This window comes from Amia ocellicauda, chromosome 2, assembly GCF_036373705.1.
Source record: "Amia ocellicauda isolate fAmiCal2 chromosome 2, fAmiCal2.hap1, whole genome shotgun sequence".
Lineage (NCBI taxonomy): Eukaryota > Metazoa > Chordata > Actinopteri > Amiiformes > Amiidae > Amia > Amia ocellicauda.
The window spans coordinates 18,179,606-18,196,571 of NC_089851.1; the positions used below are offsets into that span (position 1 = coordinate 18,179,606).

Below are 16,966 nucleotides of genomic sequence, written 5' to 3' on the forward strand. Positions count from 1 at the left end.
ATTATTATGTTTTAAAGAGATTTTTTTTAATAATACAGTCAATTTATACATTCACAGGACTTGTCACAGTATTGTTCAAAGAGACAGAAATGTGGGCTTTTTCTTTTGTTGGCTGATATCTTCATCAGTCCTGTATAGCTGGTACTTTATCATTTGTTTAACATGCTCTCTTTTTCCAGCTGATTTGTACTTTTACGGGTTATCTCATAAAGAGAGATCTTTATTGCATCAGCAGGATTGTAATACTGAGATATAATTTTGTCTGCATTACATTTAATGGGCTGTGTGGAAAAGACTAGGGAACTATTTAAACTATTTTTGTATGTTCTTCTGCATTTTAAGTCTGTGACAGTAAAGTTTTATCTACCATTTCTAATGATCTCTGTTAGAGATTGGCACTTTGGGGCAATGTGAAATCCACTTGGTCTGAATTAGTTTGGTGACAAAGAAGAGGGCTACGAATACCCAGGCATCAAACTACCCACTCCATCATCGAAGACAGTAGCCCTTTTTGCTTCGCAATATTAAATTCAATATTATCTAATTTCATGGATTTATATGCCAAAACAAATCCCATGGTATCGATCATTTCCGGTCACACAATGAACCTGAACCATCCCATGAAGAATCACTACAAAATAAATGCAATTTGGCACCTGAATGGTTTCAAATGAGGCAACAATTGTATTTTCTGCATCTCTTTTATTGAATCAGTTTAAACGAAGACTGTGGGTTTAAGTCTGAATCAACAAGCCTTATGCCTTGGAACCAGTTGGAACATTCAACGTGAATGTAAAGGTTGCACTTTTACTGTGATTTAAACTGTTGGAGGTAATATAGCTCAGTAAGCAAGTTACAGAATATGATTAAATGTACCCAGCAGTGTGAGCACACGCATGAGGATGTCAGAAAAATAAAGAAGGAAAACGTACACTCTGGGAATCCTTAGAAGAAAAATCGGCCACCTACTGATTGCTCTTTCGTAACAGAATGGGGTTCTTGTGCATTAGATCCATAGAAGGAACTCTTATCAGTTCACAGAGGTTTTGACAGGAATCACAAAGTTGTCCTTTGACCGTCCCTTACACCACACCCCATTTTTCTTAATTTGAATTAACAAGAAAATCAATTCCTACTATTTGACTTATCTGTAATGTCAGGTGTTAGACAATCTTCAAAATAAAAGTATGTGAGGAATACAATGGTGTTAAAAGAAAAGTCAAAAGGTGTATGTCTCAGTGTAACTAAAATTATGCAGAAATCACTGTTTTTTTATTTGTTTTACTTGTCAGTACTTTTACACCTCACAAGCATTCATGTCTTTATAAAATTGGAAGGAAGCAATGAACCTTATGAATGAAATAAAAGGGACAATAGCATGATACACATTGTGAAGATGTTACATATACAGTAATCCTGATAATGGATCTTTTACCAAGTATTCAATTCCGTTTTCACACACAGGCACACACACAGACATAGAGAGATAGATGTTGTAAATGTTGTTTTAATCTACTGTCATTAGTAACTATTTGTTTTAGTTTTTTCAGAGAACGGTCAGGAGATTAGCCTGTAAGGTTACATGCTCAAGTTTCAGTTACTTCACAATTCAAGGAAAATGACCAAGGATCTAGTAAAGACTGTGACAGTTCAGTGTTTGCCCTGAAAAGCCAGTACAGCCAGAACATTTGCACATGGGACCTTGTTACTTGCTCCTCTCTGCAAGTGAGCTGACTGGAAATATTCTTGTTCAACTCCTCCAAATTTGTATAATCCTGAAAGTGCTCATTTCACTAATTTACAAAGCATCTGTGGCAGACTCAACTGTAATTGATTTTCTGCCATATTTGGTGAGTAGCATCAACAATTTTGTCCTTTCTGATGTCCTAGCAGTCAAAAGAGAAGGGAAGGCAGCAGCTAAGACCATCCAATATTGTTTTGAAGTGAAAGTAATTAAAGTGCATGACGGAGTCGGCCACATGTTAGAGCCTGATAACAATGTAATTGACTGTAATGGTCCCCAGTGTTAAAGGGCAGGAATCTGGAGATAAATGTGACTAAAACCAAATTTAGCTTGCATAATGTATTGACTTATCTCCATAACCATGTTGTATATACCAATTCTTACAAGGCTGTTACCAAAAGCCTATTACAAAATGCTGGTATTGGTACAGTGCCAGTATCCCAGGGAATCTTAGCCATGAAAACAGCACCTGCAGAATACTTCCCTTGTGGAACATAGAAAACCAGATACCAGATACCAGAAACTTTTCAGTTTGGTTTCAGTGCACAATATGTTGTCTGCCTCAGAGCTTCTACAGGAGCCTCCTTTGAAATCCAAGGTGTAAAGACACTTTCATTTTTTTAAATTATAAAGCTCTGCTGTTTCTAAATATACTTTAAGAAGCCAAAGTTTCTACTTTTTTTCTCAGTACAGAAATTTATGTGGATTTGTTTTTAAAGAAAATAAATCAGTAATGTGTAAACCTCTTTTCCTCTGGCAGTGGTTTTCCACATGCTTATTAGAAGTTATTGGATATTTTGAAGAATATTTCAGTGTAATTGATTAAAGCCCTACAGTTAAGTCCTGGCATAATATTAATCTTGGTATTTCACACTTTTAACAGCACAAAATGAACATAATTCATATTTAAAATGCACATTTAAAAGTACTAATAAAGGCCTGAGGTCTCACTGGTTTGGCAGAGAGCATCCAGGGAATTGTCCTACTTATTTATTTGGTTCATAAGGTGTTGTTTTCTTTTTGCACTTGTTGCCTGTTTATTTTTAAACATAACAGTTGTTTGAATGTTAGTAATTGCGTCTTACTGGAAATAACATAATTTAAGTCCTGTTTTTTATTTTTCTGATTTGATGCTCTGTGTTCAGCATCTTGCATAGCTAAAAAACTGAAAGATTATATTAGATTAAGTTTTATCTTATTATCATTACTGTTTACGTATACCATAAATGTGTGGAGTTATGTATATACAAAACTATTCATAGCTATCAAGTATTATTTAATTGTATCCATATACAATTGTATCAGAATGTATCGGAATAAATGTATTTGTACATTCCAGAACCCTGTGTTGAATGTAGAATAATATTTGATACTTCAAAGAAAGGGAAACATGCAAACTAATTAGCTAAAACAATCATTAATCTGGTATAAAGGGAGGAAGAATAGTCCTACCAAGGAGGGCAAACATGAATTTCAAAAACAAAAGAAAACAAAAAATCCTGTAGGTACAAAATGTGGCTTAGTATAACTGCACAACGCAGAAAATGCATTATAAACTGCAATACACTGACATAAAATGCATGTTGTGTTTCTTCATTGACATGTCCTATAATCAATAATTTCCACAACGTGCTCAGTGCTGAAAAGAAACACAAAAACAAAAGAGCATCCCAGTCGAATGACTGCAGATTAATTCAGTACCCTTATTGTTGTGCTAATTCTGTCTCTCTGTTGCTGTTGTTATTGTGTTTTGTTTTTCAATTAGACATCAGTTGGTTTCTTGATATGAACACTTATTCTGCTGGTTACATCCTGCACTGTGAGAAGTGCTGCACATTATGGTAAGGTTATTTGCAGCAACCATCCTGGTGGTAATTATAAAGTTTCTTTCATATTCACTAGTTTGGAAACTGAGAGTAGATTACTTTGTTCTTGTCACAACTGACTTAATCCTCCTGTGTGGATTATTAAACACTTTTAACACCATGAGCCATGAGCATCCCCCTTTCTCACAGCCAGAACTGGTCTTAATGATACAGTGAGGGAAAAAGTATTTGATCCCCTGCTGATTTTGTACGTTTGCCCACTGACAAAGAAATGATCAGTCTATAATTTTAATGGTAGGTGTATTTTAACAGTGAGAGACAGAATAACAACAATAAAATCCAGAAAAATGCATTTCAAAAAAGTTATACATTGATTTGCATGTTAATGAGTGAAATAAGTATTTGACCCCTTCGACTTAGTACTTGGTGGCAAAACCCTTGTTGGCAATCACAGAGGTCAGACGTTTCTTGTAGTTGGCCACCAGGTTTGCACACATCTCAGGAGGGATTTTGTCCCACTCCTCTTTGCAGATCCTCTCCAAGTCATTAAGGTTTCGAGGCTGACGTTTGGCAACTCGAACCTTCAGCTCCCTCCACAGATTTTCTATGGGATTAAGGTCTGGAGACTGGCTAGGCCACTCCAGGACCTTAATGTGCTTCTTCTTGAGCCACTCCTTTGTTGCCTTGGCTGTGTGTTTTGGGTCATTGTCATGCTGGGATACCCATCCACGACCCATTTTCAATGCCCTGGCTGAGGGAAGGAGGTTCTCACCCAAGATCTGATGGTACATGGCCCCGTCCATCGTCCCTTTGATGCGGTGCAGTTGTCCTGTCCCCTTAGCAGGAAAATACCCCCAAAGCATAATGTTTCCACCTCCATCCATGGGGATGGTGTTCTTGGCGTCATTCCTCCTCCTCCAAACACGGCGAGTTGAGTTGATGCCAAAGAGCACGATTTTGGTCTCATCTGATCACAACACTTTCACCCAGTTCTCCTCTGAATCATTCAGATGTTCACTGGCAAACTTCAGACGGGCCTGTACATGTACTTTCTTGAGCAGGGGGACCTTGCGGGCGCTGCAGGATTTCAGTCCTTCATGGCGTAGTGTGTTACCAATTGTTTTCTTGGTGACTATGGTCCCAGCTGCCTTGAGATCATTAACAAGATCCTCCCGTGTAGTTCTGGGCTGATTCCTCACCGTTCTCATGATCATTGAAACTCCACGAGGTGAGATCTTGCATGGAGCCCCAGACCGAGGGAGACTGACAGTTATTTTGGGTTTCTTCCATTTGCGAATAATCGCACCAACTGTTGTCACCTTCTCACCAAGCTTCTTGGCGATGGTCTTGTAGCCCATTCCAGCCTTGTGTAGGTCTACAATCTTGTCCCTGACATCCTTGGACAGCTCTTTGGTCTTGGCCATGTTGGAGAGTTTGGAATCTGATTGATTGATTGCTTCTGAGGACAGGTGTCTTTTATACAGGTAACGAGCTGAGATTAGGAGCTCCTAATCTCAGCTCGTTACCTGTATAAAAGACACCTGGGAGCCAGAAATCTTGCTGATTGATAGGGAATCAAATACTTATTTCCCTCATTAACATGCAAATCAATTTATACATTTTTTTAAATGCGTTTTTCTGGATTTTTTGGTTGTTATTCTGTCTCTCACTGTTAAAATACACCTACCATTAAAATTATAGACTGAATATTTCTTTGTCAGTGAGAAAACGTACAAAATCAGCAGGGGATCAAATACTTTTTTCCCTCACTGTATGTCAACAAAGGAAGTGGATCACACAGAAAGTCAATCCTTTAAAAAATGTATATATAAAATGTATATATATATATATATATATATATATATATATATATATATATATATATATATATATATAATTTTACTGACCTCTATTAATAGCACAATTCCCTTCAAGACCATGGTACATTTTAGCACTTTATTCAGTTTTTGTTATACTTTCTATTTTGTAAACACAGCTGTGGCAATGATATGTGTCTTCTTTTTGTTACAAATGTGTCTTTTATTAAAATCCCATTTCAAACTGCAATTCTTCTGGGCTTTAGAAACAATTACTATTTTAAACTATGTTCTTTAAACTCCTAGGCCTACTCTTATTATAGGTATGCTGGGTAATCTGCATCAGTGTGAACATAGTGATTGTTGAGCTCCTCTTAAAAATTAACAATAGAAAATAGGTCCCTATATGTTTCCAATAATGTCCACTGCTACTTAATAGTTTTTTGTCACTTCACTGAAGTTAATGAAGATGTGAACTTGTTTGATATTTCTTATAAAGTGTAGTGCCATGGCTGCCCTACTGAATGTATTGAATTGAGGTGTTACATTTATTAGAAGATTAGGAATGGTGAAATACAGTGCATCCGGAAAGTATTCACAGCGCTTCACTTTTTCCACATTTTGTTATGTTACAGCCTTATTCCAAAATTGATTAAATTCATTATTTTCCTCAAAATTCTACAAACAATACCCCATAATGACAACGTGAAAGAAGTTTGTTTGAAATCTTTGCAAATGTATTAAAAATAAAAAACAAAAAAAGCACATGTACATAAGTATTCCCAGCCTTTGCCATGACACTCAAAATTGAGCTCAGGTGCATCCTGTTTCCAACTTGATTGGAGTCCACCTGTGGTAAATTCAGTTGATTGGACATGATTTGGAAAGGCACACACCTGTCTATATAAGGTCCCACAGTTAACAGTGCATGTCAGAGCATAAACCAAGCCATGAAGTCCAAGGAATTGTCTGCAGACCTCCAAGACAGGATTGTATCGAGGCACAGATCTGGGGAAGGGTACAGAAAAAAGTTCTGCAGCATTGAAGGTCCCAATGAGCACAGTGGCCTCCATCATCCGTAAATGGAAGAAGTTTGGAACCACCAGGACTCTTCCTAGAGCTGGCCGCCCGGCCAAACTGAGCGATCGGGGGAGAAGGGCCTTAGTCAGGGAGGTGACCAAGAACCCAATGGTCACTCTGACAGAGCTCCAGCGTGTCTCTGTGGAGAGAGGAGCACCTTCCAGAAGAACAACCATCTCTGCAGCACTCCACCAATCAGGCCTGTATGGTAGAGTGGCCAGATGGAAGCCACTCCTCAGTAAAAGGCACATGACAGCCCATCTGGAGTTTGCCAAAAGGCACCTGAAGGACTCTCAGACCATGAGAAACAAAATTCTCTGGTCTGATGAAACAAAGGTGCCAAAGGTGCTTCAACAAAGTATTGAGCAAAGGCTGGGAATACTTATGTACATGTGCTTTTTTTGTTTTTTATTTTGAATACATTTGCAAAGATTTCAAACAAACTTCTTTCACGTTGTCATTATGGGGTATTGTTTGTAGAATTTTGAGGAAAATAATTAATTTAATCAATTTTGGAATAAGGCTGTAACATAACAAAATGTGGAAAAAGTGAAGCGCTGTGAATACTTTCCGGATGCAATGTATTTAAATTGGCTGTAATACTATATTGTAAACAACTGAAAATATGTTTATTGTTTTTGCAGCTTTTACCTTCAATAAAATACAATGATTAGGCTAGATTGCAAATTAGGGTCTTGACTTGTACTTCAAAAATAGCTTAAAAAGGTACATCATATGTTTTTCAAGTGATATTTAATATTTCATGATTGTAATTTGTCTAGTTTTTATCTCAATATGATCTGTGAAAAGCTTACTTATTGATTCATGTACGCATGATTTAGGTATGTTGGAATGCATATTTTACTGACATTGAATGGGGAAAATACCTGCCTGCATATGTGTACATTTATTTCATTCACTTTCCTTGAATGCATGGCAGCTCTTTGTTAAAGTAGCTGTGGTGTATGACAATATCCTCCCGAGATCACTTGGCAGATCCAGTGTTAATGCTTTCAAACAGTTGAGATATTTCAAAGCACTGAGGTGGGAGTAAAAATATGACGGCTAGGTTATCCCATTGAGTATTCAGCTATCTGATTGGTCTTGTTTCAGCAGAATCTCTTAGTGTTGTATGTTACTGAAGTCACTCCAGAGACATGCAGATATGCAGTTCCTGTTGGTTGAGGAATGTTAAAAAACAAACACTTGGAAAGCTAGTTTTGAATATATGCAGTGATGTCATGTAGATAAAAGCATGTTCTAGTTTTCTGACGATTTATTTCAGATTTTTGTTCAAATGAGGTGTAATATTTACAGAACCTATTTTTCTGAATACATGGTTCCTCTCATGGCTATTTGTATGCTATGCCTCAGCAATGCATTACTAGTAGTGGCACGATTTCACCTTTATAGAAGAGCTAGGCTCAAGGGGAATTGCATAACACCCATATTGCCACAGCTAGAACAAAGCATACTGTATCAATTCTTTTTAGATACTGTGCCAGAATGGGCAAGCTATTGATATTGTAACTTGATTGTTTTAAAGTGCAACATATAGAAATGCCCAAGAGAAAGAGTACAGTCACCAATGATATTAATATTGGATATTGGCACTGGAAGTTGGATATTGTTCATCTCCAAAAAATACACAGCAACATGGTTAAATTGTAGGATATTCAGTTTATTACGCTATTCCAATAGCTGATTGGGCAGATATTTATATTCCAAATAAATTATTGGTCAAAACACACTTCCAAACAATGCAAAGTTGGCCTAATAATTTTTTTAATGAAAAATTTACTTTCCAAAAAAATTTTAAAAAATCTGCATTTAATTAATACATTGAGTCAATACATACATAATACATACAGTGTGCAGAGCTTAATAAGTTATGAGTCTTGAGGTTTTCTAATACATTTTTAAACTTCCAAATGTCTTTGAATATTATCTTTGACTTTTAGTATGCTACTTTGTTTAAAAAGATTATTGAATGTGTGAATCCTAATTTGATTCTTGATCACAACAAGCATGGTCTTGCAGCATTAGCATCTGGGGTTGAAATTGTGGAATAAGATTTGTGATCCTACTTTAGTTGCAGCCAAGGACGGCATCCCTCAGTTAACTGGCATTTACAGGGGCTTGAGAGGGGCTTTATTGCAATAACAATAAATTAGGAAGATCAAAATCTCTAATTCCACTTCCAAAAGGGGTCACATTTAGAATCTAATTTGTGAAGCGTAGTGATATAAAGATGAATGCCTTAAGTTACACAAAGAGGTGTGTTATTGATGAGAAAGAAGGTGAGGCTAACTCTGCCTCAAAGAGAGCACTGATATGTTGATTATTTTTTATTGAAAAGGGAAATTGCATCTTACTGACACAGGAAGAAAAAATACATAATAATTGTAACTATAGTCAATGCCGCCTTTGTTCAGAATTCATGTGAAAAACAAGAAATATGATTTAATTAGCCTAAGCAATAGAGCTCTTCGATGTGGGTTCTAACATTTGGTAGATGAACGCAACTGGAGCCATGTGTCCTGGTTTAGATTAAACCTATATTTACATTGATATTCTGATATTTTGTCCTATAACCTTCTGCTGAGAAAAATAGTTACCAACATCAGAAAGTAGCTGAACAGTTGTTGCTCTTATACAGTGGTTGGTGTATCTTTTGCTAAGTATAGCAAATAAATATGCGTTATAGTATTTACAGGTGGGCATTTTCAGCATTCCACTGTTCCACTGTTCTGGAAGCTGATTGGCAATTAGCACACATTCATTTTCTGTTGTTACTTAGTTTACAATAATGTCAAGGAAAGAACGCTGGAGTGAGCACAGCATGTAGCTGTAATTATGCAATGCTTCTTTGTAGCAGGTGTATAATACATGTCATGTAACTTTCAGTTTTAGCTTATATATATATATTCAGATTTTTTAGATACAATTAATTTTACTTTCTGCTTTAGTTAACCTACAGTATGTTACTCAGGAATATTCAGACTGATAAAGAAAACAATGCAACCCTACCAAAGAGGGCAATTATCTACAGCAGTAAGTAGAGTATAGTATAGTAAGGAATAATTTAATTAATTTTAACAAAGTTATTCACTTCAGTAATAATTTAACCAATATACAGCCCACATATAATTAAATTTAACAATTTAAATTTTTGGAGAAACCTTTTAAAATATAAAATAATTTCTTATTGAAAGATAAGATTCCCTATCCCCTCCTTTTTCAGTCACTGATAATGGGAAAATAATATACTGATAATCTGAAATGTATAATATCTCTGTGCATTTTAACAAGGCTAATTACTGATAACTACTTCAATTAATTACAGACTGATATGGATCAAGCTTTGTACTTTTAAGGGATAAGGGAGATCTCAATTCCTTTGGTTTATTTATTGAGCAAATTACATGCTGTTACTTGTTTACTTATCGGGGAAAATGCATTTCTAGATCAACAACGTATTGTTGTATTAATTATATCTGCATTGCTATGCAAATGGAAATACAAACTGTGGTCTATATAAGCATACATTGTTTGTCAGAAGACAGTTCTACCGTTCCAGTTATTGAAATTTTACTTGACTCAAAACTAACCAAAAGGCAAGTGTTTCCATTTTGCAATGATCAAGTTATTTGCTGTAACTGCATCAGAGGAATGGAAACACTGCTAAGTATGATTATAGTCAGTAATACTTTGCTAGATTTCAAGGTCTTTATAGAAGATCTTTGTATTACAAATACAAATCATTTGTGGGAGTCAGAGAACTGGAGGTCACTGTCAATTGCATAATTCTGCTCATACTCCCAGCAGGGCTGAAGCACCTTGGGTCATTCACACACGTTTGTGTGTTTATATATCTGCTACAACTGAGCTTAAGGATATGATCATGTACACAATCGTAATTTCCTCTGGTATAGCTTATAAGTTATTTTTTCATATTTAAAGATTCTTCAAAAGACCATTTAGTCTTCAGTCATGCAAGTGTTTCTCCTCCAAAGAGATCAAACAGGTTCACACAATGATGAAACCAGCAATGTCTAAAAAGGTATTACAATGGTTTATCAATATCATCTACTTTTATTTTATTAAATGTGTATGGTTTATGCTGCTTGAAAAAGCTATTACAAGTGTACCCTTATCTCTGACAAATGAACTTTACCTTTCTTCATTATTTCAGTACAACAACTAACATTACTAACATTACTGACTATTGTGTTTGTACTTTTGTCATATTCATATTCTTTGCCTACACATTTGACTTTATTTTGTAATAATTTAAGCAGGTTTAAGTTAAGCCTAGAAATAGGGGATCAAATTGCTTATTTGTTTTGTCTTGTCTTAAACAAATATTTAAGGCCGATGTTTAAAAATGAAATAAAATGCCAAAAGTAAATTATTACATGATAAGAGTAGCTGTCAAGATTCGATTAACTGATAGAGTATATGGGAATATATGACCCTAACCTGGATTTATATATTGGAAGGGGTATGTGATAGATACTGAATTAAATGTTATTGTGCTTGTATAATTAGTAGAAATATTCAGTGAGGAAAATACAAGACTATACAGAGACTCTTAAGAAAACTCTGGTTACTCAATGAGACTGATCAAATAACCCGCCACAGAGAAGCACGTCCTCCATTCACGTGATGCATTGGCTTTTCTTTGTGTGGTGTTTGAGCATTGGAACGGATGGCTGTGTTAAAAAAAAAAAAAACATAACATATGTAAGGTGCAACTTCTTCACAACAAAGGATCAGTAGTAAAATGCATAGCTGTATAGACCAGTACACTGACACTCCCAAGCACACTAATTCTGTCAATGTCAGAGTCATTCTAAATAATTCATGACACTCTGCTGTACCTCTGAGGCCTAAGGACAGTGACAAAAAAGCAAATTATTTTCCTGTTTTTACAAAGTCACTCATTCAGCTGAAAGGAAAACAAGGCTGGCTTGAAGGTTGATGTTTAAGTACTAAAGTAAAAATCAAAATGCAATGGTAATATGAATTATGAACACAATGAAGAACTGCTAATACACGGTGGGCCACTCTTTCCTTTTTGATTCTCACTTCTTTTCTCTACCATGCTTCAGTGTGACAAGTGACAAAATGTAAATAATGCCATCATCAAATGTAACGTTTGGAATAAATGCTTGTTTACAATGCTTGTTGTATGGGCAATACTGGTAATGGTCCAAAAGGGATCAGCCAGAATTGAATAGTAGTGATATATTCAGTCTTTTGTGGCACTTTTAATTAAACAAATGGTGTCTATCACTCCAATAGAGGGGAAAATTGAAAATGTTAATAAGCATACAGTATTTAGTAAATGGTTTTATATTTAAGGATGTTTTTGAGTTTTGGCCTAATCTTGCTTTAACCTTTTGCTGGCTAATGCATTCTGGAGTAGTGCTCGTGACACTAAAGAGATTGTCTCCCTCTCTGTGCTGTCCATTTCACAAGCTCCTGGGCTGCTAGTGTGCAACGCTAAAATGTGTGCTGGATGCACAAAAGCAAGCCTTCTCTGAGGATGATGCAGTGGCACTACTTAGTAACCATGGCGCCAGGTTCCTCAAAGGAAACTAGAGATTCGTGGCTTTAAGCTGGGGCTTTTCTGTTCTGCATTGATGTCTAAAGTCTTTATTGGACTTTATCGGGTGTAAGACAGAAAAGTCCCCTCAGATGTGATATTTCAGTGGAATGAAAACTTTGGTCAGCTCTGAGATACTGAGAGAACAAACAAAAGCATAATTACCTGGGAGTACAAGACAACAGCAGTAGGATTAAACATTCCTCTTAAGGGGAACATGGAGGCAATTCGTTGTTCAGTTTGAGCAGAGGTTCTCAGACTGTTTTTGCTGTTATTTTTGCTAATGAGAGTATGAAACCAAATGAACTAAAACAGCATCTTGAGACATAAAACTGTGCCCTGAAAGATAAGCTGTGACCTTGTTTTTCACAGAAGGGCACTCAATTTGGCTTGATTTCTCAGTGTTACCCTCAGATCTGTTTTAACATTCCATGATTACTGTGATGGTTATTCATTAAATACTTTGGGTAGTTTGTGTTTAGTTTTTTTTCGATAATCATCAGTTTTCTTTTCACTTTGGTTAAGAGCAAATAATTGTGACTTTGAGGTTATGGTGCTTTTGTATATCAGATCCCCATTTTGTTATGTTGTGCTAGTGTGGTAATGTGACATTTACCAGAATTATCATAACTACTGTGCCTTAAAAATACAAATAAATAAATGCAGGTTTTAATCTTAAAAACTCTCAAAGCCAAGACCATGGATTGATAGGATCCCTTCTTGTGATTAGTAAAACTAGGGTTACTCCCCTTTTAAATTATCTATTTAGATAAGAGTTAATTAAAATTAAAAATGTGCATTCATTTACATATTTTCACAGTTTTTTATTACCTTCTTTCCCCCAGGTCTCACAGCAGCTGCCTCGTTGGTCTCCCTAGCCTGGGCTCTGGCCTCCTACCAGAAAGCTCTTCGTGATTCTCGAGATGACAAAAAGCCCATCAGCTACCTGGCTGTGATCATCCAGTTCTGCTGGCACTTCTTTACCATCGCAGCTCGAGTCATCACTTTCGCCCTCTTTGCCTCTGTGTTTCAACTCTACTTCGGGATCTTCATCGTCCTCCACTGGTGCATCATGACCTTCTGGATCGTCCACTGTGAGACAGAGTTCTGCATTACCAAGTGGGAGGAGATTGTCTTCGACATGGTGGTGGGAATCATCTATATCTTCAGCTGGTTCAACGTGAAGGAAGGGAGGACCCGCTGCCGCTTGTTCATCTACTACTTTGTGATCCTTTTGGAGAACACTGCCTTGAGTGCGCTCTGGTACTTGTACCGAGTGCCACAGAGTACCGACGCCTTCGCCATCCCTGCACTCTGTGTCATCTTCAGCAGCTTCCTGACTGGAATAGTCTTCATGCTCATGTACTATGCCTTCTTTCACCCCAACGGACCCCGGTTTGGGCAGTCGCCGAGCTGTACTCTCGAGGACCCTGCGACCACCTTTACGCTGCCGGCTGAGGCGGCCACAAATACTCTTAGAGCCGTTTCACACAATCGGGGGCCACCAGTTATGGTGGCAGATAGGGATCCCAAATACACTGAGAGGGACAGCTGTGTACCTGTTTTTCAGGTGAGGCCCACTGCCCCCTCCACCCCATCCTCTCGTGCTCCGCGGATTGAGGAAACCGTCATTAAAATAGACCTGTTCCGGAACAGGTACCCGGCCTGGGAGAGGCATGTGTTGGACAGAAGTATACGGAAGGCCATCCTAGCCTTCGAATGTTCACCTACTCCTCCCAGGCTGCAGTATAAAGATGATGCTCTGGTTCAAGAGCGTCTGGAATATGAGACCACACTGTAGCCCTTGGGAATACTTACTTTGGAAGTTACAAACAAACAAACAAAATTCAAAAGAAATACTAGACGATCAACTTGGGTTAACAGCAGGACTGTGGCAATAAGTTACTAGCTCTCTCTATACATAGCATTGATCCATGATGTTGATTGTCATGGACTTGAAATAGGCACGATTTATTAGTTGTTTGAAGGATTTATTGATGTTTTTTTAACAGTTTTTTTAAATTTAGTTTACTGTTTTTTTAAATATTAAAAGATGTCTGTCAGGGAATACTTAAACCAGTAAGAGGCCATTGCACCCACATGTACACCCACCTAAATCCCCTGATCAAATATAGATTTTGCAGTGTCCCCAGTGGACTCAATGTTTCTGTGACACTTGGCTGTCAAACAATGGCCATGCCTACAGTTCACAAGCCATAGCTTGGTAGCCAGCACCCCAGCTATCTTCCCTTTACAATGGAGAAACCCTGATGATGCTTGTTGTTCTGTGAGATCAGGTTAAGATTAAATCTGTAGCCTCAGTAGCTCAGTTCCATCATTATTTGAACTCAATTAATTGCTATTCAGTAAATAACAATTTCTAAAGGAGTCCTACAAATTGTACAACCCATAGTCTTTGCCCTTTTCGAGTAAACAAAATCTTAATTGTAAATGTGATATTCCTATTACAGTTGAAAATAAATAAGACACACCTCATTTGAAGCTAACAGGGGACCAAATTCATATAACGGAAATGCCCATGTAGAAACATCAACTAACTCTGTACTTATTGCAAGACTCATTGTGTTGGCCGTTGTATATGTGTTATCGAAATACTATCGGCCACGCTCTTCTAGTGCCAAAAGTTCTGTTACTGTTGGATTTCATAAACTTTGGGTTATTGTTGAGTGCTGCTACTGCAAGCAGAACTGGATGACCATTTACTTGAATTAACAACTTGGTCAAAATCCTGAGGAGATAATACGCAAAATCAGATGCCTATGTGAACAGGCTCAAGGTCAGACTTCATTATGATAATTACACTGGATGAAAGGACCGTACAGATAAAACCTGTTGGCAGCTTAAATATACAGCCTCATTTGTCTAATTGCAAGTTGACCTGGACCACTGGAATCAGAACACAAAGGTACCGAAAAACACAAAGGAAAGGAAAGTGGCTTCATAACAATCTGGCCACACTACAGTCACAGCAAAGAAATAAACCTGTGGGATTAAAGATGCAACATTCCTTTTGGGCCAAAGGTAAAACTGAGGGCATTTGGTTATATTTAAAGGAGACAGAGTGGTATTGTTTCAAGAGCTGGATTTAGTGAATTGATGGCTAAGTCATGTCTATTTTTAAATATAAAATACATTTTAAACAAATGTTATATCTTATGCATCTTGAAGCACTTGTGTGCACCTTGCTGTTCCACTTTACATGAGACCAAGCATAGGGCTGAAACCATTAATGTCATTGTGACTGCCTACAGCCATCGATCTAAAAAGTAATAATTTCAAGCTGGGCTAGAAATGGGGGAAGAATATACAGCACAGTACGCATCTCAGAAAAATAAATATGTACAATAAAATCAAATAAAACTCGCAGGCATGACTGTTTTGGGTGTGATATGATTCTTAAAATGAATGCTGCATCTTTAAACTTGAAAGAGGACTCTGCACTGAAGAAATGTTGGAACCCTCCTCTTCAGTTTTAGTTCCACAACATCATCGTAATCTATTGTGAGATACACAATTTAAAAAAGCTAAACAAAATAGGGACAGGAAGAAGGAAAACAAGCACAAAATCTGTCAGAGAGAGAACGCATAGCACTGTTATTGCTGTGTTAATCTTGTTCTTGCATTCAGTGAGGGTAGGAAGGAAGGAAGAAAGACCAGTTTAAATCGTCGTACCAGTAGCTTTTGACCAGAGTGTGCAATGCCTGTGATCCATCAGAAATGTGGCAGGTCGCCTATTTACATTGATTACCTGGTTAAATTACCTGTTGCTTAGTGTCTATATATATATGCAGTCTGAAAACAAATGGTACCCAGTTGAAGCAGTTTTGATTTATGTTGCTTTAGAAAAGATTGTGTTTAACATAATTTGCCTTTGTTTATCTCCTACACAAATGGGCAGTTTACAGTAATAAGAGAAAGTAAATCAGAAGTGTCTTAGGGCTGTATACTGAGTGCTATGATGCTTTTTTCATTTTCCTTCTTTCTTTATTTGTATTATGTTAAAGATTTTAATTTCATAAACATTACATTTATAAACACTTATTCTATAAGTGCTCAGTAAATTCTGTGAAACTTGATTCAGCTCTCTTCATACCAATATATGAAACAAGGGGAAAATAGCACAGCATTAGGACAAAGGTAAAGGTAGGTCTATATCCTTTTGTTCTCAGTTTAAAGATCACTAAATTAAGAAAGGTTCATGAGGGGCTGTTTCTCTAGTACAGAGCACATTAAAAGTTTAGTTCAGAAACAAACGGAAAGCACAGTGTACGGAAATTTTTTATTAAAAGAGAAAAAAAAAGGTTTGCAGAATAGTTGCATCTTCACATAACTGTGTTATTTCCACCAACTGAATAGCACATGAGTAATAGAGGAGCTGAAAAAGCTTTTTCTTGTTTTTATTATAAAAAGCCCCGGAAACTCAGTTCTTCTATTGTGATCTACTGTGATCTACTGCCAGAAAAGTCCTTTGGTTCTTGTCATATTTTCCAGACATCCTTTCTCGAAATCACAAAATTATATAACTGCACTGTGAAATAAGAACGAAAAAACTGCAATTCTTAACTGTACAATTATAATGGAACTCCAACTGATGTTAGTGCTTTGACAGTTTGCCATCTGTCTAATATTTTAGGGAGGGATCTGTTCCTGTTGTGATAAGTCTTATAGTGAAGAAGTGCTCAGTGGGTGTTCTTTATAAGAGAGCAAAATATTTAATGACAATTTATAGTATTTTTCCTTTAAGCATAGACTTCAGTTTTATGTGTCCCTATTGGCCAATTAAGGCCAGTGGCCATGAGAAAATGTTATAAACAAACAGATGGTTCTGTTTCTCAAGATATCACTTAGAAACCATTGTGGTGTGACA

The 16,966-nt window shown here is 36.9% G+C and overlaps 1 protein-coding gene across 1 annotated transcript in view; it reads left to right on the plus strand.

Moving 5' to 3' along the window:
* xkr4 (XK related 4) overlaps positions 1-16,175 on the plus strand; it is a 90,935-nt gene extending 74,760 nt beyond the window's left edge. Inside the window, exon 3 of the mRNA XM_066719803.1 lies at positions 12,924-16,175. Within this exon, the coding sequence (XP_066575900.1) occupies positions 12,924-13,879 (956 nt within the window). The 3' untranslated portion in view covers positions 13,880-16,175. The remainder of the gene's footprint in view (positions 1-12,923) is intronic.
* Positions 16,176-16,966: the final 791 nt, after the last annotated feature.